Source organism: Hipposideros armiger, unplaced genomic scaffold, assembly GCF_001890085.2.
Source record: "Hipposideros armiger isolate ML-2016 unplaced genomic scaffold, ASM189008v1 scaffold_261, whole genome shotgun sequence".
In the NCBI taxonomy this organism is placed as follows: domain Eukaryota; kingdom Metazoa; phylum Chordata; class Mammalia; order Chiroptera; family Hipposideridae; genus Hipposideros; species Hipposideros armiger.
Window position 1 is genome coordinate 1,486,794 of NW_017731611.1, and position 25,734 is coordinate 1,512,527.

A 25,734-nucleotide genomic window follows, 5' to 3' on the forward strand; every position below is an offset into this window, starting at 1 on the left:
TAAAAAAAAATAAAAAAATAAAAAAAATAAAATATATAAAGAACTTATGTATAAAATATAGAAAACTCAACATAGCTCAATATTAAAAAAATTCAGTATAAAAAAAAACAAAACCAATGAGGCTGGCCAAGTGGTGCGTTGGTTAAGAGTTTGCTTGGGACGCCAGCTCTGAGCAGCAGGGCCACCGGTTCGGATCCCACATTAGGGCCAGTGATGCTGTGCCCTTTACAGCTAAGATGGTGAATGGCAGCTTGACCTGGAGCTGGGCTGCCGAGAGTCACCGACAACAGTGTAGGCTGCAGTGGAACTGCAGTGGGCTGCCATAAGCTACCGTGGGTGGCTGGCAGCCAGCGTGAGCAGCCGGTAGCCATTGTGAGCTGCCGTGAGCCACCGTGAGCGGCTGTCCAGGGGCCGGCGACCGATCTGCCTCGCCCATGAAGAGCGCAATGATAATACCAACATGGGCCAGTGAAGCAACGTCCTCCACAACTAGACCGAAGAACAAAAAAAGGACAGCAGCTTCTCTGTTCCCCTTCCCCGATTCCCCAATAAAATCTTTTTTTAAAAAAAAACAATGAACAAAGGGCCAGAGGACCTGAATTGACATTTTTCCAAAGAAGACATGTAATGGCCAACAGACACATGAAAGGATGCACAACATCACTAATCATCAGGAAAATGCAAATCAAAACAACAGTGAGGTATCACCTCATACCTGTCAGCATGACTATTATAAAAAAGACAACAAACAACAAATATTGGTGAGAATATGGAGAAAAGGAAACCCTACTACACTGTGGGTTTGAATGTAAATTAGGGCAGCCACTATGGAAAACAGTATGGAGGTTCCCCCAAAAAATTAAAAATAGAGCTACCATATGATCCAACATTCCACTTCTGGGAATTTACCTGAAGAAAATGAAAATACTAATTCGAAAAGATTTTTGCACCACATGTTTGTTACAGCATTATTTACAATAGCCAAGATATGGACACAACCTAAGTGTCCACTGATAGATGAATGGAAAAACAAAATGTAATATATATGTATACACACACACACACACACACACACACACACAATGGAATATTATTACTGAACAATTAAAAAATGAAATCTTACTGTTTGTGATGACATGGATGGACCTAGAGGGTATTATGCTAAGTGAAATAAGTCAGACAGAGAAAGACAAACACCACGTGATTTCACTTATATGTGGAATCTATGAAAAACAAAACAAACAAACAAACAAACAAAACAAAACAGAAACAGGGCCGGCCGAGTGGCGCGATGGTTAAGAACTCGCTTGGGATGCCAGAGGGCCCCGGTTCGGATCCCACATATGAGGGCCAGTGACACTGCCCTCTGCATCTAAGATGCTGAACAACAGCTCAACCTGGAGCTGGGCTGCCTTGAGTCGCTGGCGACGGCGTGGGCTGCAGTCCCTGTGGCAGTGGATTGCCATGGGCTACCGTTGTGTAGCCAGCAGCCAGCGTGAGCGGCCAGCAGCCGCAGTGAGCGGCCCGTCCAGAAGCCGGCGACTGATCTGCCTCGCCAGAGAAGAGCGCAATGACGGTGCCAACTTGGGCCAGCGAAGCAACATCCTCCACAACTAGATCGAAGAACAAAAAAATGACAGCGACTTGTCTGTTCCCCTCTCCCCCATTCCCCAGCACTGTTCCCATCCCCCCAATTCCCCAATAAAAATCTTTAAAAAAAAAAAAAGATTTAAAAAAACAAAACAGAAACAGACTCATAGGTACAGAGAACAAACTGGTGGTTGCCAGAGAGGAGGGGGATAGAGGACAGGTGAAATAGATGAAATGGATCACGAAGTACAAACTTCCAGCTATAAAGTAAGTAAGTCATGGGATGTAATATACAGCATAGGGAATACAGTCAATAATATAATAGCTTTGTATGGTGACAGATGGTAACTAGACTTTTTGTGGTGATCATTTCATAATGTATAAAAATATCGAATCTGTTTGTACACCCAAAACTAACATAATATTGTATGTCAACTATAACTCAATTAAAAAGATTACTCTAAAAATAAAAAAATATTGGGTTGTCAGAAAACTCATGATGCATTTTTGCAACAGAAAACAGAGAAAAAATACGTCATGACTTTTCCAACAACCCAATAAATAGTAAATTGGGATTTCTTGGAGATTCATGATAATAGCCAATGTTTATTGATCACTTACTATGTGTTAAGCATTATACTGAGATCAGTAGATGGAATTTATTGTAATCTCCAAGACAGTTATTTTACAGATGAAGAAACTTGGATTTAGGAACAACTGAGTAATTTGGCCAAGGTGACTTAGCTTCCAAATAGGGAAGCTAGGACTTGAACCCAGCGCTGTCTGACTAACTGTGAGTTGTCCAATTTATAGTTTATCTTTGGCAGTTTCCCTAAAAATATTGAACTGACTTCTCCCCTTTACAAACCAACTCAGCTTATATTATCTAGGGAATGAAAACTTGAAGTCCAAGGAAAACAATCTTTTGTTTTAGAAAAGAACACACTATGCATTTAAAAATGATAAATACCAGTTTTGTTTTGTTTTGTTTTTTAATTAAACAGGTCGCTGCTTACCTGAACAAGGAAGAATAGATTTGGAGTGATTCTTAACTTCAGATTTTCTCTCTTCACAAAATACCCTTCCCTATGTTCTTTTCTTTATTTTTAAGCACCATATTAAGTTGGATGCTGCCTTAAATTTAAGCATCGTTAAAACCCAGCCTCAATTATGCATAGCCAAGAAAATCCCAAGATATTGATTAGCTAAATGAACTTTTCTACATGCACATCAGAGGAATACTCGTTAGTAATGGGAAGGGTAGAGGAAATAGTAGCATTTATCAGTACATTTTGCTGCTGGTTTGAAAAATGTGCTTGGGTACAGTGCAATGCATCTTTCCTGAATTCAGAGGAAAATCAGGTAGATTTGCATCTGTCATTTTATTTATCACGGCTCTGCAGTCATCTTATTCATATTCCACAAAGAAGAGTGAAAGAGTAAATTTTGATTTGTTGGGCAGAGAGGGTTTGATTATTGTTGGGGGAAAATGGAAAATTTTTAGGTATGGAGATTTGGCAGCCTAATGGGCTTACAAAATGGGAGAATAGAGGTCTGCCTTATTAAGGGTACTTGAAGAGTGTCAGAACGTTAAGCGCAAACAGTAAACCATGTAATCACTGTGCCTCTTACACACCCATAAAGGGCAATCAGAGACCTCCCATCCTTTCTAATTAGGACAGGTTGGCAATTGAGGAAGCTGTGAAGTTTAGAGTTTGTGCAGATTCATTCTGCTTCTGTTGACACAGTTTTTTTCCCCAGGATGGCAATAGTCAGGATTACAGACCAGGTATGGTTTCCTTTTGCCCCCTGGCTATGTTCCTCTTCTTCTTCCATTCCAAATCAGACGATTCTGCCCTGCTTCCAAACTCAGAAAACCGTAGGAAAGTATTCTCACATCCCAGGAGAGATGTCTCAAAGGATTTTTACCTAGGATGTGAATCAGGCCTGGGTATTTTAAGGATTGTCTATTTCTGTACTTTCGCTGACTGTTTGGTTCGCAAGACCAATTCCCTATTCACCCAGTCTCCCCCTTCCCCTGACACATACACACCACCCCACATGCACTCGCTCTCTCACACCCCACCTCTCTCTGTACAATGACCTGCTTGATTGAGACTAGGGACTAAGCAGGAAGGTAATGTCAAACTGAAATTTCCACACATTATCTAAAAATGTAATTCATCAGCTTCAGGCTACGAGGAGAGTGCTTTCTGAGATGTGTTAATGGGAAATTCATTTTTTTCTTGTCTTCGGTGAGATAGGGTAGTGGCGGTTTCTTTTTTTTCAGTCTGCTCCCCCGCCCCCATTCCACATCTTCCTTACTACTCTTAACTGATGAACTCTGTATCTGTCTTTATTCCTTGTAAGAACTCAAGATCTTTAAGTTGCATTTTCTTTTTTTCTACAGTCCCCAAATTGAGCTTTGATAGATGAAGATATTTCTAGTTTGGAGAGAAGATAAAATTCAAATAGAGACTATATATTTGTGTAAGGCTTTTACATTTGTAAAACATTTTCAACCAGCCAACAGTATTTATTTAGCGTTTGCTTTCTCAGACCAAATAAAAGTTATTCCTTTCCTTCTCTTCTCTTAAATTCTGTGTCAGGGTCTGTGAAGAGGCCAAAGAGGATAAGACATAGTTTGTGCCCACATGCTGTTGCTAAAGGGTCAATGAGCGGGGAAAGCCAGGACAAATCACGGGACCCTACAGCAGCCTGCACGTCTGGAAGGGGCTGGGACCCCGCTTATGCTGCATATCACTAAACATCCACTTTTGCCGTTTTGTGGGCTTTTTGTTTTATTTTGTTTTTCACCATGGCCCAAACTCACCCTTCCTCACCTGACTGTTAATTTCATTGGAAAGATAGCACAAAAGTACTCATAACAATAGAATGAAGTCGAAGGTTTGATGGAATGTGTGTGTCAGCTACAGTACGAGGCATATTATATATGTTATCTCATTGAAATTTTATATCAGTTATGCACGATCAATAATATTATCCCCATTTTACAGATAAGGAAGCCAAGGCTTCAAATCATAGTTAGCTGGAGAGCAGAGTTAGATCTGTCTGACGGCAAAGCCTAGGGTCTCTCTGTTACCTTACCACTCTGCCTCTGCTCAGTGAAGATGAAGACAACATCAGCTATAGATATTCAAAGGAGGAAAAGATGACAGTGGACGGGGGTTCTCAGAACAAGTGTCAAATAGGAATGAGCCTCAAGCTTGGGCGAGAGTAGATTGTTGGATACCACTCCATGTAGGGGAAGCAGCTGAGCCAAACTTCAGAGACATCTTCAAGGGATAGTGAACAGAACAGTCAGGACTACTCTGTGGGTAAGTGATGGTACCCCCTTTGTGTTGATGAAATAACTGAAGCTACCTAATAAGCTGAGGGGCTAAGATTTTAACCCAAGTCTGTCTGACTCCAGATAAGGAGAACTAACACAGAATAAATAACTTTGCTAGTAAATAACCTGACCTAACACAGAAGAAGGTGGGCAATTTGCAGATTTCCCGTGGCATCTGTGATTTGAGAATCATTGTTTATCTCGCGGAGGTCAGGTACATGTTCTCTCAGTGACTCTTTTTCTATCCACTTCAATTTCACGCTGGCTTATAGGTTTGGTCCTCTGCTTGGCCCTTGTTTTGTAGTTAGATGTCTGATGAAATGTGAGGCCCCATCAGCATTAAGTGGCTACAGCTAGTTAGGGTATTGCTCCAATTACTATGGCCACTAGTGGAATTTCTCATCACAAGCATCTTGAATCAAATGAAATCAGTGTATTGGTGGTATGAGAATAAAATGTATACTTAATAATCTCCAATATTTTTCCTTCGTGTTGGTTGTCAAAGGCTTTTATACTCAATACTTCCTCTGACCCTGTCAAAATAGCCAATAGAGGCAATGTCTGTACTCGCTTTGGAGATGAGGCCAGTGCCGCCCAAAGACTTGAGTCAAGAGCATTTGGTTTCTTATTTTTCCTGCTCTTACGTCCTCTCTTTTTTCTTTTCTTTGCTTGTTTTCTGTCTTGCCATCTCTTTCTGCCTTATTTGTTTATATGCCATTTGATCCAAAAAGGATTTGAATTGGCTTATAAGATAATATGGAAAAGAACTAAAATTAAAATAACCATAGATTTTTTTTTAAGCAAGGTAGAGGGAAATGGGTGTAGAATGGTAAAAGGAGACCAGAAGGAAAATTCATAAATTTAATGTGGGTGATTGACTTGTCTGAGAAACAACAGACTGCCTAGCCTGCGTTTCCTTCACATCAAGGAAAACTAGATGGTCACAACCTTGATCCCATTCTCAAGTGATAACCAGGATCCCAGCCCCACCCCCCTTCCCACCCACCAGGCCTCTGGCTATGGAGACAGTTGCCAGCTCTCAAACAGGGCGGGATATGACGTCTGAAACCACATATGTAGCGTTTTCCTTTTCTCATCTCTCTTGCTTGAACCCCGGCTGCATTGATTGACCTGTATTTCATGGCCAGAGCAGACAGTGACACAGAGAAGCTGCCTGGGTGGAGCCCCTATTCCATTAACACATGGTGTAAACAGTGTGCCAAAAGAGGTGTTTTGAAAAGGGCTTCGTTGCTTGCTGCCCTGAACTGAGGTGCTCCTGGCTCTGAGTCCCTTCAATCTTCTTCTTCCCCTCCATTCCCCAGGTTGGGCACACAGGAACTTCAGTCCTCTGCCACCATCCTCCTGGTGAGGGTTACTGCAGTGAGTGCTGGCAGGTTCCCCATTGCCCAGGACCCTGAGCTGAACAACAAACAGGAAAATCAAATGTCGCTGTCACTTCTTGGTCCTGACCCTGGAAACTAGAACTAGTGCTCAGCCATCTTTTCTCTGCCCAGTGCCCCTCACCAGTCAGTGGAGCCTTCCCAATGACACAGACCACCTTCTAGTTCAAAAAGAGAGAGCACCATCTGAGAGCTCCATATTACCCAGAACACACACACACACACACACACACACACACACAAATGCTTCTGTGTCTAGAAACACTAGACACAGAAGTGCAATGAACTAACCAGAAGTGAAACAGACTTCAATAAAATTCTGTGCTACTCCTCACCCTCCACTCAGATACACACTTAATAGGTGTGTGCATGGCCTTGCATAAGGCATTTAATCACCTTGGACCTCCATTTTCTTAATATACAATAAGAAGATAAATCCTTACCCCGCTTTCTTTGGATGGTGCTTGTGAATTCAAACCAGGTGATACATGTGAAGGCGCTTGTAAACTAAGCAAACCTACAAATGGGAAGGGCCTCTTGGTCTCATAATTTCTTTCTCCTTCTCACCAATGATCCTACCCCAGGGCCAACAGATGGATAAAGAGAGAAGAAAAAGGAAGGTGGACATCTGTTCCTTCCTGGTTTGGTCTTCAGTTATGGAATTCCAAGTAGGAAATAGGAGACAGTATATGAGGAGGCAGGAGAGTGGAATGGGAACTTACATTTATTAAGCACTGCTAGGTGCCAGTCGCTTTTTATTTATCTCATTTAATCCTGACCACAACCCCAAGAGGTAATGGTGGCCCCATTCTTTAGATGAAGAAACCGAAGCTCATGGAGTTTAAAGTGACTGACTCAAAGTCACACAGCTGACAAGTGGCCAAGCTGTCTATGTACCCATGTCTGTCCAACCACACGTGGCTACCAGTTGGGACAAGAGACTTTCACAGAGGGTTCTCCGCATTCTTGCTGTTTCATCCTGAGTGGTGAACGTGGCTGTTGTGCAGAATGTATTCCAGTAAGCCTCAGACATAACTACAGTAATAATGAACAACAGTTTTAGTGGTTCTGGAAGATTGTACATGAAAGCTTTTGGTTCAATATTTGAAAATGTCAGGATGATTTCTGAGATTGTTTTTTAAAGTCAAGCCACTTTTATGAGTGGCAACATTATAAAATGGAAGGATCCACCAATTTCTCACTCTAGCTCTGGCTGTGGGGCTTTAAGTGGATCAAACAATTCTGTGCCTCAGATTGTTGTGCATAAACTGGGGATAATAACACAGGCTCTTTCCACCTTACTATGTGTTGTGACATTGGAGGAGCTGCTAATGTGTTGGTAAGTTGTTAAGTGCTGTATCAATTCAGGATATTACAATGGTCACCCAGAAGACAGGACATTATAAGCAGGGGATTTATGAGGGTAAAGCAAACACTAACCCCCTGTGATAAGCTAGCTTTGCTTCCTCGTCGGCCTCCCAGATGTTTTGTTCACTTATCTGCGTACATCTCAACAAAAGCTGATTAACTCTCTCAGACATCAGTGTCTAACTGTTATTAATGCTCGAGCTGATCAAATTACAGTGCCACAGATCCTACTTGTGCCGTTAATATTAGATTTTGGATTCCGGTCTATAATGAATGATTTTTCCTCCATGCATTGGAAAAATCGGTTAGTAGAGTTCGTAAGAAAGTTTAATTAGCAGGCTGTTTGTGCAAATAGCGGTGGTGAGTCATTGTTCAGAATGAACAAACATTTCTCAGGGTTGGATTTGTTCTTCTGTTCCTTGAGCAGCCGCATAGGATCCTTGGGTTTGGGAAACTGGTGTCTGCATGCTGCCCATTTGAACTGCACCATGTAATAAACTAATGACAGAAACAGCGTATTTTAAAAGTCAGAGAGGAAAAGGAGGTATAGGGTGTTGTGTATTTGTGTATGTGTGTCTGTGTCTTCCAGGGGAATATCATGGATCTACTATAATCCAGGGCTGTTTAAGGTAGGATAGCTCAGTGATTAAGAGCTAGACTGCCTGTGTTTGCATCCTAGCCTCACCACTTACTGGCTGTATAACAAACAAATTCTTATCCTTTCTGTGCCTCCGTTTTCTCATTTGTAAAATATGAATAATGATGGGATTATTGTTGGCATCAATATATGTAAAATGCTCCAAATAGCACCTGACATACAGTAATATAATTCTTACTGAAGTTCTGTGAGGTGTAGGTAGTATTAGCCTTATTTTACAGGTGAGGAAACAGGCTCAGAAAGGTTAAGTCACTTGTCCAAGGTCACACAGCTTCTAAGTGGCCAAGCAGAGTTGAATCCATGTTTGTTTGATTCCAAAGCCTCTATTTTTATCTGCAGTAGTACACTGCCTCCCAGGATCATATGCCTTGTTAGTGAATAGAGAATATGCATGTATATGGCTGTATGTGTGCAGCTATCCATGTGTGCTCCTGGGTGTCCATACAGCCATACACAATTATGTTTTGGTTTTTTCCCTGGGTCTTTGGTTCTTCTAGTGAAACTCCTCGAGCTCACTGCATGCTGACTACTGACACACAGTGAGCTAGAACCAGACTTGTATCACATGTACCAGCATGAAAATATGTCCTCAGATATCTGACCCCTTCCTCACAATGCATATGTCCTGTGACTATTATTATTCCAGAAGCAAGTCTATATGATGTCTTCTGAGAAACAGGATCATGGACTATCACAGTGAAAAGAGACCTTAGAAGTGTTCTCTGGTTTTGTCTCCTTGTTTTCTGCTCACCACTGTGGTATCTCAGGAACTATAGCTCAGAGCTGGGGCCCAGGCCCCTCCCCACCTTAGAGTAATTATGTCTTTTTTTTTTTTTAGTTTCAGGTATACAGAACAATGCAATAGTTATCCTTTGCACCCTCACAAAGTAACAACCCCCCTCCCCCATCCACTGCCCTCCCACCCCCGATGTCATGCTTATCTATTACAATTCCATTGACTCCATTCCCACACTCTACTCCACATCCCATGACTATATGTATATGTAATTATAGTTGACATACAATATTATACATCATCAACTTCAGAAATACAGTGCGGTGGTCAGGCCTTTACACCATCTATGAGGTGATCTCCCAAACAAGACATGAGTCCACCTGGCCCCCTAAAAAATATTTACAACATAGAGTAATTATGTCTTGAGACAGTATTTAGCCCTATTTCAAAGAGTAATGTCATTTGGGAATCCCATCTAAAGGTCTTTCCCAAAGTTGTTTAATAGGTAATATGTTTTCATAGAAGGCGTTCTGTGACCAAATGAATTTGGGAAACTGAAGTGAACAAGTTAAGAAGGAGTTTCTTTTTATCACTACTTGTCTGAGTCTGTGTTAATGTGTATTATAAATCTTAAAAAGAATGGTATACTATGTAGCATTCATTACCCAAGGAAGCTTTTTTTTTTCTTCACCATTCTTTGGACTATACGTTCTAAGCCAGGAGAAAAGAGTGGAGCTACATTCGGATTAAGTTTATGGGTAGAAAGGAAGGAGGCAGTCTGGGACAGTTCCTACCTGATAACCTCATCTCTTTTGTTAAGAAAGAGGTGGCTTCCTCTCCTGCACACGGGTGAGCAAGTGAAGGCCTTGGAAAGTCTCACCAACTCCCAAGTGGAACAGAAAAGGTGCCATGTGGCTGCATCTCTCTAGCACCAGCATAGTCCCGTCACGTGCTAAGCATTTGTGTTGAAAATTATTGAGTACTGAGCATGTTCTAGGCATGATTTAAACTTTGGGTTCATTTGCTTTCCTGATTGTCAGGGTGGCATTTCATTTTCCGTTGCCTAAAAGAGATGAGCCATTAGAAGGTATTTACATTTGGCGATTCTCACACGCCTTCCCAGGCACTCTTTCATTGTCACCTCTTCCAGGTGCTTGATTCGGTAGAATGAGACTGGTTACGCTTCCTTGATGTAGCCATTCTCCGAGAAGCCCTTTGCTTTAAAAAAAAAAAAAAATCAAAGAGGATGGCTTTCTTCCCCAAGTCCTACTCTACAGACCCATTTCTGCGTGAGTGATTTTGTTCTTGGCTTTCAATTTCTTTATTTTGTCTTATTTCTTACCTGTAAGCTGAATGGTGATGAAAAGGGAAGACATACTTTTGTTTCTTGTTTCTTTTCTTTTCATGGGTCCAGGAAATTCCTTTTCTAACATTTGTTGGAACCGAACTAAGCTGTCAGACCATGGTCCTGAGCTCCATGCCTGGTACTTTACTATCAATGAACTCCTTGATGATAGGGATGGAGGTGTTCATCTCTACATTTTACACAGCTCTTAGTGCAGCGGTTCTCAACCTTCCTAATGCCGCGACCCCTTAATACAGTTCCTCATGTTGTGGTGACCCCCAACCATAAAATTATTTTCGTTGCTACTCTATAACTGTAATTTTGCTACTGTTATGAATCATAATGTAAATATCTTTTTGTTTTCTGATGGTCTTAGGCAACCCCTGTGAAAAGGTCATTCGACCCCCAAAGGGGTCGCGACCCACAGGTTGAGAACCGCTGTCTTAGTGGTACAACCAAGACAAGAGAACACCAAGCCCTCAGCTCAGAAATGACACACTGACAAAGGTTTTCAAAGTCCTTCTTCAGTTCATATTTGACATCTGGACTTACCTCTGTACAGACAAGTTATTTATCTTACCTCCTTCATCAAGAGTCATGAGTTTCCTTTTACTTTGAATAAAGGGAGTTTTCAAAGATTTATATTCAGTTAATATTTGTGAAGCATCTACTTTCTGCCAAGCCATCTCACATAACTTATCTCATTTCATCTAAATCCCAACATGATTCAAGGGCCTTCCCCATGCCCTTTATAAGAACGGTGTCTGATAGGAGTTTTGGAAGCCATTGTATTCGTGTCTAAACACAACAATTCTTTTCACCCCACAGACATTTCACCCACAGACAATCTCATTTTGCCCAAAGGCTAATTACAGTGTATGTAATTAGTATTAACCTGATAACTTTTTCTACCTCTTCTTCCTTTGTTGCTAAACCCTCATCTAACATCAGCTGCATTTCTGGAATCACCTGTTCATTCTGGGCAGAAAGTCTTGTGTGTCTGACATCTATTATAGACCATTGTTTCATGTGTGAGTAAGCCAACCAAGAATTAAGAATCCTGGTTCATTTCTCTGGCTAGCTGGATGTTTGCCAAATTCTTCCTCTTTGTGTTTCAATCCTTGTCAAAAATATTTTTAAATGTGTGACTATTCTTTCCTGTCTGTAAAATATTCTGACCATAATTTAATTTCATGTTGCTTCAATTAAGAATCTTTCATTGCCCCGGGGTCATCTGTCTGAGCACTTCTTTTTGTGTGATAAATGCTGAAGGTGAGAAATTTGTCAAGAGGGTTCTATTGTCCCCAGTACATTACCTAGAATATTTTTTCCTTTTAGTTTTTTTTTAACTAATACTTGATACTAACTTTTTATCTTATGAATTGCCTTTCTTTCCTGAATAGACAGAAGAAAAATAGGGTTCAAATTAATTGAGTTTTTCATGTGTTTCATTGAGGTTTATTATTGAAATGTGCAAAAGCTGTCATTTGGAGCAACTTATTTTATAGGACAAACCAAAAGAAGTTAAAAAAAAAACCCTCTTTGAGAATTGGTTGGTTGGCTTTCTTTATGAAATAGTGTGGCTGGTCCTTCCTGCTTAGGGGACTGCTGGAGATCATTGTGTATACTTTGTGAATTTCCACGTGCCTTACCCTAGTGACAAAGGCATTGTTTTACATCTACTTGACCAGTTCAGTTGATAGGTTCTCTGAAATCAGGAAATGCTATTAGGCTCTATGGGCTTTGGAGCCAGATGGACTTGTGTTTTGGGATCTGAGACCTCTGGGAATCAATCTCCTTGATTGTAAATGTCAGTGATGATGCCTTTCATGTAGGATTGTTTTAGAGAGTAGATAAGATGACAGAAATAAAGCACTCAGGTATAACAAATGTCACCTCCTCCCCCACTCAAAAAATGATAAATATGTATTAGTTAACTGATGGGAGGAATCCTTTCACAATGTGTATATATATATATATATATATATATATATATATATATATGTCAAATCATTATGATGTACACATTAAATATATTACAATCTTATTTCTCAATTATACCTCAATAAAGCTGGGGAGGGGGAGAAATAAAGTGCTCAGTACAGTACGTGACTGACACATAGTAAACATTAAAAAAAACTATTTTTGTTACTATTCATTTGCTTATTGAATTAATTCATTCATTCATCCATTCAGCATAGATTTATTGAAAGCCTACTAGACACTGGTCTGACCTGCCAGACGTTGGTCATACCAATAGTAGTAAGACCCATGTCCCTGCCCTAAGGAACTTAGAGTCCATTGAGAAATACATTTAGTTTGACAAGGTTATATTGTGTGTCTGCTGTGGCCAAGTGTTTTGCGTGTTGCCATCTTGATGCCACATGATGAATTCTTACCCTCTGAGAGATTACATCTACTTAGGAAGCCAGAACGTAGCTTCTGGATATAACCAAGTACTGGCTCAACCTGATTTTAAATATTTTAGGAATTCAGACTAAGGCAGGCTGGGTCCTGTCTGATTTAATAGCATTTCTTATTGGCAGACAGCAGACACACTCAAAAGTTCAGATGCCTAAATGACTTCTGAATCTCAGCCAGAGGTATCGGGAGATGTCCTGTGTGCATCTGAGCACAGATTTCACTTAGAAGCAGTATTGACAATTCAGATTGACACCAACAACCATTGGCCTCCTGAAAGAGACAGCTATAAACTGAGTGGCAGGCACTGTCTTCCAAGGACAGATGCTCCTGCTGTCCACTGCCCCTGGAGTGGCCTTCTCTGTCTTTTTCCTGGCTGTCTCCTACCAATCTTTTTAAATTAGTCTCAGCTCAAGTATATCCTCCAGAAACTTCCTCTCCTTCTCACTGTCATAACTCTTAACCGCACTCTACTATCACTGTTGATTCATAGGTCTTGCTTTCCAACTAGACCATGAACTCCTTGCTTCTTCCTTGGTCCTCAGTTCCCAAATCTATAGAAAAAGAGACTTGAAGATGATTGATATTTAAGTCCTTTCCAAGACCGTCATTTCTGAGGTAGCAGATCCAGTCTGACAGACACAACCAAGCTGGAAGATGGGAATGGGATATTTTGGGGTACCTATTGGAATTAAATGGAAAGAATGCAAACTTGGAGATAGTACTAGAAAACCCACATTCTCTCAAAGTCTCAGGCACACTGTGCTGTGTCAGGGCAGATGTTTAGCACACAAATGAGCCCATATTCAAAAAAACCCGGGCACAGCAGAAGGTGCACAGGCTCTAGAGTCCGAAGGGTCTGTCTGCTATTCTCTAGCCAAATAACCTTGGGTATGTTACTTCCCCTTTTTGGGCCTCAATGTCCCCTTCTGTAAAACTGGGATAGAAATGCTTGCTTCAGAGGTTGTAAATATTTAAATAATGATGTATGTAAAGTCCTTGGCCCATAGTAGGTGCTTGATAAATATTCTCTACTATTTTGATTTTCTCAGAAATTAGGAAAGACTGAAACCAGTTGTGAGCATTGGGTCTAAAATAAATATAATTTAGAACCTTTGAATTTTAGCATTAGAAGGGATGTTATGGGTCAATCTCCCTAACTGCCATAGCATCTCCTGATAAAATGTAGATTTGGCTTCATATTGCTATAGTTCTAGTCATGGGGCCCTTACCACCTCACAAGGTAGCCCACACCCTTATAAAATCATTATTAAAAAGTTTTTCCTTTTATCAAAGCAGAAATCTATTTCCTGAATTTTTTCTATTGCCTGATCTTCATTCTCTTCCTGGGTTCCCCACATAGCAAGTCTACCCCTGCCTTCCCATGACAGCCTCTGGAAGGGCCTTTGAGCAACCCTAGAGTCTTTTCTCCATCAGACTAAAGCCTGCAGGTCTTTCAGATGCGTCTCATGGGAGCTGGCTCCATACCTCTTCTCAGCACCTCCAGACATCGGTGAGGCCCTGGTAAAATACTTGCCTGCTCTTCCTGATCTCTTTCTTTCTGGTAAATGGGAGATTGAAGGTGATTAGGAGGATATAAATATGCATACGCATAGATAATATTCATTCATTGACGCAATAGACATTTATTGGATGTTTAACAATGTCATGGACCTTTTGGTAGGTCTTGGGAGTACAGAGACAAGTAAAGTATCATTTGGGCCTCAAGTTGCCCCCTATCTAGTGGGGAACAGAGACACATTAAGAGATCATTTTGAAAATGTGTGTCAGTGAGAGGGTTCACCTGACCTGTAAAGCCAAGGGGAAGGGGCTAGAGTGATTTTCACACTTCTTACCCAGCAGCACTGTAGAATCAGCTTGAAGAAACCAGGGTGCCCCTTTCCCCTTTTTAGTCATTTGGCAAGTACAATGGTGAGTTGCCCTCATATGCACTTGTGCCATTGCTGTAGCACTCCAAGCATACTTTTACCTCAGGGCCTTTGTACATGAGACTCCCTCTGCCTGGAATACCTTCCCTCGGATAGGGTACACTGGCTGACTCTTTTCCCTCAGGTCTCTGCTCTCATGTCGCCTCAGCAGTGAGGTCTTACCTGACCACCATATTAAAAAATTGTAACCCCGCCCCACACACTGCCTTTCCTTCTTCCCTGCTTTATTTTCTCCCTAGAACGCACCATCATCTGACAAACTTTATATTTAATTTATATGTTTCTTGTCTTATTCCCTTACCCAAATCAGAATATAAATCCAATAATGGCAGACACCAAGTATTTTTATTCTCTGCTATATTCCCAATGAATGGGACTATGCCTGGCACATAACAAATGCTCAGTAAATATCCATAGGATAAATTAATATAGTGCTTGGAATCAGCCCTCAGGTTGGAATCTCATCCTTCGATAAGGGAACCCTATCAAAACTCTACTCTTCGTGGAGAAGAGTGTGGGAATGGAGTCAATGAATTATAATAGATAAGTATGATATCGGGGGTGGGAGGGCGTAGATGGGGGAGGGGGATTGTTTCTGTGTGAAGGGTGAAAAGGATAACTATTGCATTGTTCTGTACACCTGAAACTAACAATAAAATAAATAAATAAATAAAAATTCTACTCTTTCTTCAAAGCCCAACTCAAATGCCCCCACCTCCAGGAAGCCTTCACGGCTCTGCTCAGTTGGAATCAGCCTCCACTTCCTCTCTGTTCCTACACATAGCTTTAAAAGAAAAATCTCTGGTACATTTATTAATATTGCTGAGCTATAAGTAATGTTTATATTTGTCTTTCCCTTTTACACAATAAATCCCCTGAATACAGGAACAATTTCTTGGTCATATGGGGGCCTACTCATAGTATCTAGCATGTAGTGGGTGCCAGTTATATGTGGAACTTGTGTGCCTATTACATTATGTGCTCCAATGCAAAAGAAAAGTATCAGAACATTCTTTACCTTCAAGGAAATTGGGACTTCACTGAGGAGATAGCATCCTCATAGGCATTAGTGTAAGGCAGCATTTAATGGGGCTGGGAGAAGGAAAAAAAAGAACCAACATCTAACAAACATCTGTTATCTACCAGACATTTTACATGCATCATCACTTTAATCCTTCCAATAGCTCCATGAAAAAAGTAATATGTCCATTTTACAGATGAGATGACTGCAGCAGAAAAGGGGCAAAGTAGGAATGCAGAATTTGGGGATGAAAAGAAATAACATGTATTAAGAAATTCTGAGCGCTTTCCGATCATAGCTTCCCTTGGGTTAGATGTGTAGATTTGGGGTGAGGGAATAAGACAAGAAGCCAAGGTGTGGAGAGTTTAGTTTAACTTCGCCAGGGTCACACAGCAACAGACTGAAGCTGCAGTTCTCACAAGTCCCCAGGCAACATCAATGATGCTGGTACAGGGATCACCTTTAGAGTAGGAAGCCTTTAAACCATACTTAATTTGAGACAACTGTGTGAACTACCAAAAGAAAATAAATCCTCTGCCTCGTTGGCTTTTCTGACACTGAGTTTGCAGGAGAAAAGCCAACGCTCAGCCCAACACGTGTAAACGTGCTCCGAGGTGGGATGGGAAGGGGCAGGGCCATGAATGTCCGGAATCTCAAAGCATCCCCAGTCAGTGTCAAGAAGGGGGAAAGACTCCAACACAGGCTGTGTGCGCTCCCCGGGGTCCTTACCTGATGCCAGACACTATGCTGTGCCTTTGCACAGAGGCCAGGGCCTGTAGAAAGAAGGCCTGAGCTGGGAAGTCACCCAGACCTAGGTTCATGAAAACCCCAACTAGGAGCCTACTTCCTAGTTGACTTTGGGCAGGTTATGTGACATTTCTTAGCCTCCCTTTTCTTATCTGCACAATGGGCCTGATGTAGTCATTTCACACAGAATTAAATTAGGTGATCTTACTAGGCCGTGTAGCATAGTGCCTGGCACAAAACAGGCACTGAATAAACTGTAGCTGTGCTTCCTCCACATGCTAATACAGAGAATCCTCACAGTGATCCTTTGATTGTGAGGATAAGGGATTATCCCTGTTTTTCCGGATAAGGGAACAGGCTAATGAAGTTTAAATGACTTAACCAAAGTTCTCCAGGAAACGTGGTTTTGAGCCACACACACACACCTATATGCAGTAACAGCCACAGAGCTCTCTGACCCTCTTTTGGGTGAGTTCAGGTAGATTTCTAGGCCGCTGACAGCCAGGAAAGCCACCCCAGGACTGGCAGAGAGGGAGTGCCGGGATGTGGAGCTGGCCGCGGTTAAACCAGCTTGCGGGTTGTTGCCACGCAGCTGATCTGGAGGTGACTGGGGATTTCATCATGTGCTTTGAGAACAGAATTTCAGCCTAAGCTAGGGGTTCTAACATCCACAAAAATTCCTTACTCAACTCAGAAGTTTTCATCAACAGCAGCTACCCACCTGGCTGCCCCCCTGGGGGCTTTGCAGATGAGAGGAGTAGCTGTTAGCTTTCTGGAGAACGACGATTTTTGAAGACAGAAAGAGCAAGCTGAGCAGGTTGGCCGTGCAGAAATGCTGAGGTGCCTTCCGGCCAGCCTTGTAAGGGGACAGCGTCTGTGCTGCTGCCATCAGCTAGGGGGATGTCACCTTCGGAGTCCTGCTGTCATAACCTCCAGGACCTTACGTGCAAGCGGAACAACTTCTATCCAGAATGACTGGGGAAATGAAGGGTTATAATTAGCTATGATGGTGACACGTCTTAGAGTTTGAATACAAATTTAAATGCGTAACAGAAACTATCGAGGATAATTTACTTTTTTTCTTAAGTGATTCCAAAAAGCCTCAGAGGTATTTCAGGACCTCAAAATCATTGCCAATAACACTTTAGTTTGAAGGGAGTAACTGTGGTCATAACAAAAGGTACTGTATTTGGAGTCAAAAGATCTAGGCCAGGGGGTCAGCCAACTATGGCCTCAAAGCCACGTTGAGCCCACTGCCTGTTTTTCTAAATAGTTTTATTGGAACCCAGCCATACTCATTTGTTTACATATTACCTATGGCTGCGACAATGGCAGAGTTGTTGTGACAGAGACCGGGGACCCAGCAATGCTCAACTATTTACTATCATACCCTATACATAAAAATTTTTCCAACCCCAGTCTAGAGTAAGATCCGGCTCTGTATTGTAGGGCAAATCACTATTTTCTCTGAGCTTCAGTTTCCACATCTGTAAAATGATGATTATCTCTCCCACAGGGTTGTTGTGAGAATCAAATGCGACAGAATGGGTGGGAAGGCACTTTGAAATCTCAGAATCTCTGTGGAAAGGTGGGCACGGATGGTTTTTATTGTTCACTTGAACTGAGCTAGAGGAGAGAGCCCACTCAGGACATTTTGGGTTTGTGCTTTGTTTTCCGGTCCCAAATGTCAGCCTGTTGTCGTGTTCTGTCCTTTTCCCGGATACCCCCTCTCTACCTCTTCTCTCCCGAACATAAATCATTCTGGTCATATGCTTCTAAAAGTGGAGAATTAATACAAATGTGTTCATACATTCTTTCACTTAGCCAACTTTGTTCAGGGATGCAAACTTTTGTAAGCTAGTCCTTGTGGGGAGAAGTGTTTGGTATCTAATGGAAGAAGTTAGGAATATCAATTATTCTAACAGAATCGAGATGCTGCCGTATCATAGCAGGAGGACACATCGTGTTTTTTGTATGTGTGCGTGCACGATTTACAAAAACAGAAATAGTTAAGTGCAGATTAAAGATAAATTTGTTAAGTTTAATCCTAAAACACTGAAGTAACTTTAAATGTAGCCATTATGTATAACATATTGCCCTCAGAAACTGCATTCTAATTTTAAATTTCTATTCTAAACTGTCAAGAATGCATTTCCTGCCCATGCATGGTCACTGGAGACCCTCACTTATGCCTGTTGCACAGGACTATTGAGGACTGGTCACATATAAGGGCTGTAGGTCACTTAGGCATCAAGGAGCCAGGTACTCACTATAGTTTCTAAATTTCGGAGGCAGTTTTTATTGCATACTATCTTTTCTTTATTGATTTTCTTTTTTCTTTATTGAAGATTCAATAAACATAATGTCAATAATTTAATTTTTGTATTTGTTCAACTTGCTATCAGAATAAACTCATAAACTGAGAACAAAAATAAAGTTTAATTTTCTTTCTGAAAATATTGTCACCATACCTATATGGTCAAATCTTGCTATAGATAATAAAGGAAGAAGATGCAGTTATTTGGGAAAAAAAGAAAAAAGAAAAGACTATAAGAGCCTTATCTATGTCTAGGATGCAGATACATATATAGTTAGCTCTAGGCTCCAAACTGTATCCCCCAGGGCCTACCCAACATGATGGCTTTCATGGTCCCCATGGAAATAGTGTTGGTATTCTTCATAAATGTGTTTCATCTATATTTTTCTATGTACAGTTAAATACAAAACTGCAAATCCATAACCCATCACCAGTATATGGCCACCAAAATTAAAACCTAAAATTCTTCCTCATTTTACTCTCCCCCACTAATGAAACAGTTTCTGAAAGAAATATGGCTTGGGGTATTCTATTTTTCTACCTAGGGATTTAATCCTCTGCAGACTGTTTTAAAAGAGAATATTTAGTTCCATCGAGTATTTTTTATTAGACTTAGCTGGGCTCCTCCTGTGATGGCGAGAAGCACGTGAAAAAACCTGTTTGTGAACCAGGCGAACCACAGGTGATTTCATTATGCTGCCATTTTTATCTCTTATGTTTCAATTCTCAGGCAAGTCTTTCCACTTCTGCCCTCCTCTTGTTCAATGCAGTGTTCTGTCTTAGAGTTTGCAGTTCATTATTTTGTATCAAGGAGAATTTCCAACCTTTTTTTGCCCCTTCCTTTCTGAAACAATATCCATCTGGTTTTGAGTTTTCCCCAAAGCACTCTCATTCTTGATGTTAAATGCAGTCTCTCTGAAGCTAGAGCAGGTAACGATGTCACCGTTCTGCTAATTGCAGTCAGGTACTAAGGTGAGGGTGGGTTTGGGACTGATATAGGCAGGTGGATAAAAATGACACAGAAGTTCTTTCCTACTTGATCTTCAGAACTTTCCGAGGACCTGAGGATGTTTTCCTACCCTCTAAAACAAAGGTATAAAACAAAGATAAACTATAGAATGTAAAAAAATCTATATTTATTTTAGATTTCCATAAATATATAAATAATGAGAATGAAAGATAGTACATCAAGGAACATAAATCACCAGTAGGCATGATAAATTCTTCCACGTATATTCCATCCGCATGATGAATCACAAACTGTTTGGATTTAGGTCCGATGTTTGTGGTTACGTGGTAAGTGTTTTGGCTGTATTTTTTCACATTCCATTTTAATTTTACACAAATTAAACTTAGCTGGATAGCTAGATCGACTGTCTGACCCATTTCTGAGAACTCATACCTAAGGTTTATCATTGAGATTATTGTTTCAGAAATGCCCTTTAAAGCAGCTCACCTTGGTGCATGACTGTTTAAAAGAAATAACTGTAAAAAATAATTTAGCACAGCAATTTTTAAGGCTTCTCGTATATCCAGTGTAAATAGGGCTGATATATTTACATGATGAAAATGGATTTAATCAGGTGACTTTAGTTAGGCTTGATGCGGCGGAGCCAAATTTAAGATAAATGATATTTTTTAACCAATGAAATTAGCCTCCTGTATTGTGGAGTTTGTAAAAGGTTTCTCGGAACACGTGTCAGGGTCTTGTAATTCACACACACCCCTCTCTCTCACACTCTTCGGTGTACACACACACACACACACACACACACGCACGCACGCACGCGCACACCACAAACAGTGAAATGGAAAGAGAAGGGTCCCAGCAGCTGGAATGTACTCGGTATTCTCTCTTCCTTCTTCAGTTACTAATTCTGGCTGGTGAAGGGCATGTCTGGCAAAATTTGCCCTTTGCCCCTGTCTTCCTATTCTGACCCTGTTACATCAAACCGCAAAGGCATATCCTGGTGAAAAGAATTGTCATTTGGGGCCTTCCATTTTGGGGACAAAACTGCCGTTGAGTTTCCTCATAATTCTCTGTTTTCACTCTATAATGGATGACGAAGTCACCCGTTTTCTGATCCAGAACCCTACTTGTTTTCCCAGGTTCCCTCCTACAACCAACACAAACACAGACATTTACCAGCAAAACAGAAGCTGTTGGGAAGATTTTTTTGGCTGCTGAAATAGGCTCCTGTCACCAGGACATGGCAGGCTTTTTGCTATATTGTCTCCCAGCCCTGGCCCCTGTACTCCAAAGAGAGCTTTATGTAATCGGTCTTCCCTGACGTGTGATGTCCTGTCATTTTCCTCCCCTTCGGCTCTGCTGCCGCCCACAAATCAATACCATTGCCTGGGAAGTTCAAGCTGGGTTTGCAGCCACCCTGAGCTCTGTGTTTCTTAAAGGGTATGTCAGAAAATGTAAAGTTTCCTAATGATATTTCTGGCTGATGACACATGGCAGAGCTGATGGACTATATATAATCAGCGGCACGATTGCAAGCACATTATTTTTATTTCACTTAGTGGGGAGTCCTGTCACTTGCCACCTCTCTTTGCAGACAAGTTGATGCCATCTCCACCTAAAGTAGCTAAACCCTCTTGGCAGAATGTGTCTGCACACTCCCCTTTGTGTTAGGAGCTCCCCAGCTCTTTCCAATAGCCCCCACCCCCCTTTTATTGTTCTTGGGCTGCGATGGTGATGATTCGGGCAAAGAATGATTTGCAGCAACTGCTTTACATTCTGGCCATGCCTTCACTATAATGTCTCCAGCCTTTGCTGCTCAGATCCTGCCACATTCCTCTGAGTGTGCGTGTGCCTGGGGCGTGACCGAGGCAGCTGATGGAGCTACTGCAGCCAGGGCCTGCCCCCATTTTACAGGACTCAGCATAGCATAGCTGTCTTTAGTTGAGCAACTACTGTGTCCTAGGCAATGTACTTGGTAGGCATTTTATATACAGTCTCTCATTAACCCTCTCAAACCTGCCTGCATCAAGTGCTGTTATCTCCAGAGAAGAAATGTAGGGAAAAAACAGGAGATTAAATGATTTGTTCCCAAGTCACACAGCTGATAGGGAAAACCCCAGGGTTCCAGTTCAAGTGTCTTCTCACAGATGACACTTGTTCTCTTTTCACTACCCTGTTCTACCTCTTCCCCATTAAATGACACTTGTGTATATATATGGTGTGGATGTGCGGGAGCACTTACCCATTCCTGGCCCGGGCAGCTCCTGTGAGAGTAAAGGCTGACCAGAGTGAGAAATGAAAGAATTCAAAATTTCTCAACCTGGGGGCAAACCCTGTTATAAAAGGAACCATATACTAGAGGAGGGTTTAAATTCACTGCAATGGGGAGTGTTACCTCTATAAAGATATTGAGCTTTCTCTCTCTCTTTCTTTCTCTTTTAAAAAATGTTTCCACAGGACAGAGTTTAGGGTATGGATTCGTTAACTATATTGATCCAAAGGATGCAGAGAAAGCCATCAACACGTTAAATGGACTCAGACTCCAGACCAAAACCATAAAGGTAAGAGGTGACATGCTGGCTCCTGATTCGCGAGGCACTGGTTAGATTTCATCCCGTTGAGCTAATAAATCCAGGCTATGAGGGTGCTGGAAGTGGTGTTCATTATTTATTCAAAAGGCATTTACCGGGGATGCAGACGATTTCAGAAAAGTGAGGTGAGGGCCGAGTAGGAAGGGGCCATGAGCTGTGGGACCTCCAGTCCAGAGGGCACGTGGAGTATCAAGGATTACTACCCCACCTAGAAGGCCTGTGAGCCCAGGTCTACCAAGTTGGCCAGAACCGAGCTATGAAAAGAAGCTGAGGCAAGGAAGCTGTTCCAGGCAGAGGGAACAGCACGTGCAAAGCTGTCAAAATCCTCATAAACATTATGAGTGGGGAACAGCATATAGAATAGTATGGCCTATGTGTGGAGGGGGAGGTAATGAAAAGATGAGGATGAGAGGTGGGCAGGGGCCTAGTGTGCAAGGCTGAGCAGCTTGGCTTTACCTAAGGGTGGAGAGGAGACTCCTAACCAAGATCAAAACCAGTTATTAGTAAACGCTAGTGTAATAGGGACCGGTACTATCAAATCCATGGGAACATAGTGCAGGAATGACAGAAAAAGGAACATTCCAGCCATCTGAAAATAATCAGACCAGGAGATAATACCTCAGGAGGGGTTAAGTGGAGAAAGAAAAATGGTTGCCCAGAGCCTGCTCCTCCAGACGGAGGTTTCTGTGCTGGATTTTCACTCTCAGTTCAGACTTCACCTTGTGGGGATCCTTCAGGAGGTGGTGCTGTTTGCTTTGAGGCCCACTTCTAACAGCCAGTGGTGAGCTCCTGGATGGAGCCTGCCTCCTCCTCAGCCTCCCTGTTCCTTCTTCCCCACCTCCAGGCAGCATCCTGTTTGGGGGCAGCTGCCAGCCGATTAATGAGTCCCATCCTTCATAGCCTATTAAACCATAGGGAGGTGTCTCTTGGGCACGCTTATCCTCACGACAGCAAGTCTGATGCAAAGTAGGACAAAAGAGAAGCTTCTCCCAGAATGGAAATCTATAGATGACACCCGCTTTCAGTGTCAGAAAACACAAAACCACAATTTTTTAGTACAACAGAGCTACTTTTCCAAAATCGAGACTGACAGGGGGGGGATGAGTGATATAAGATAATCTTAGCTGGGAGATAATCAAAACAAAAACACAACCAAAACGAAACAAAAACCTTCTCTCTTCTGGAATATTTTATGCAATTGCTTTTCTTTCTTCTTTCCTCCCTTCCTCCCTCTCTTCCTTCCTTCCTTTCTTCCTTCCTTCCTTCCTTCCTTCCTTTCTTCCAAACAGCTTTACTTTTCCAATTGAGTTCAGCTTACTTTTAAAGGTGATGGCTTTCCTGATCTCACAGAGTCGGTAGTACACAAAGACCCCCAAATGGGCCTGATTCAGGTTGCCTCAGCCTCGGCTTAGAATCAATCCCTATGAGTTCTCTAAGGGGGAAATAATTGAGAGTTGTTTAATTATGGAGTAGTCCTCTGAGAGTCAGAGAATTAATTTCTTCCAAAGGAAAAACATACCTATTTTCACGCTTTAAGTAAAGATGGGATGCTCATGTCACCTGACTCTTTGATGAGGCCACACCAGGTTGAGAGCTGTATTTGTGGGTTTGATTGATTTTTCTGTTCTATCCAATTCAGCATTAGAATGTCAGATACTTACTCTTCCCTTGATGGACACCCTGACCTTGAAATGAGAAAGATACTTTTCTTTCCTCTACAGTTTTCTTGAAATCCAAACTTCCCCAAGAGCTTAGGATCAAATCATCAGCCATCCATTCTGCATTTTTTTCTTAAATATTTCATGAAGCCTTTGGCATTTCCCAAAAGACTGAATGGACCCAGCTTTTCTGATCTCAGAATGCACCCCTGGCCCATCACGCCGTGAGAAGCAGGGCTTTATCTAAGTGGATCTTAGAGACAAGGAACATTGATTACTTTCTGTCTGTGAGGAGCCAGCCTGCCTCCTTCCCTTCTCTATATTCTTTCCTCATCCCCTCACCCACCCCGTGCTCACCCTGCATCAAAACGCTGCAAACACATTTGCACCCAGCAATAACATGGGCTTCCGAGGCACTGTAGGATTCAAAATGCATGATGCTACGGCTGAATCAATAATTTCCATTCTCTACTATGAATGAAAATTTAATGTGCAAACCTGGGGATTTCAGCCCTTTCATTAAAGCAGTTTATTTGCCATACTAAAAATTAAGTTTGAGTGATAGGTTCCTTTATTAACTTTTCTTCCCTTTCCTAAAGGGACATAGTGTTTAAGGTAAAAATCATATTAAAGGGGAGAAAAAAAAAGCAAACCCTTTTCATGTGTTGTTAAGAGTCTCATCATTTATTAATTTTTACAAATTGCTTTTCTGCCTTTCAGGCCACTGTTTACTTCTTCTGCTTCAGTTTGCTTTGATAAGTGACATGAGATTTATCTCTCTATTCTGACTCCCATGAAGGAATAGATGACTTGCCTAGCTGGAGAAAACAAGTAGCTTCTTTGGGAACATGCATTACAGAGGTCTCCTCAGAACCACCTAGTACAAGTTTGCAAGCTTTGGTCAAGTTTGTCCCTCCTTCCCACATTTATGAAGCATTTTGGGAGTGCTTCATGCAAAACACACTACTTGAAATGTAACGCATAACATAGATGCAGACAAACCAAGAGTTAATTCCTCCTAAGCTTTGACGGTTAATGATTAGCAGCTAGATTCAGAGATAATTCTGGAAAGCCCTGGGGGATAGTGGAGACTATAGTGAGGGGACAGCTAGCTATTTTTCAGCTACTGCTGATTGTTTAAGCCCAGATGGTTGCCACACCTTCCCATTGTTTAATAGAAACTGAAATCTAGATTTTTTTTTATGCCAAATCTCCCAATTTCTAAAGGTTGGATGCCAACTCAAAAAATGTAGGTGGGCCAAACAAAACTTAATAGTTGACCTGTGGACAAGCAGTTGGCAGCCTCTGAACTCTAATTTAAATACACAAACACTGTTTTGCTGATTGGAAGTGAGTGACTCATTATTCATTTGACGCAGCACACAAACATGAGTTATACTCCCTGGGCTGCTAGGTGAAGGTGCCCACAAATGATGGTTCCCTGTTAACAAATGTTCATTTCCCCCTTATTAAGGGGGATGTAATATGACTGTGTATGAGTACTGAGGATGTGCGGAGGGCAAGGCCAGGCCTCTGTCCTCAAGGAGAATACCATCTAGGCGTAGACGCAGCATCAAAGCAGAGAGAGGGCGTGATTCCTAACTAAGCCCC

At 41.7% G+C, this 25,734-nt stretch overlaps 1 protein-coding gene across 9 annotated transcripts in view; it reads left to right on the forward strand.

Moving 5' to 3' along the window:
• ELAVL4 (ELAV like RNA binding protein 4) overlaps positions 1 to 25,734 on the forward strand; it is a 157,560-nt gene that overhangs the window by 109,757 nt on the left and 22,069 nt on the right. For all 9 annotated transcript variants that reach the window (XM_019656508.1, XM_019656504.1, XM_019656503.1 and 6 more), the window contains exon 3: positions 22,332 to 22,435. In XM_019656508.1, the coding sequence (XP_019512053.1) occupies positions 22,332 to 22,435 (104 nt within the window). The remainder of the gene's footprint in view (positions 1 to 22,331; positions 22,436 to 25,734) is intronic.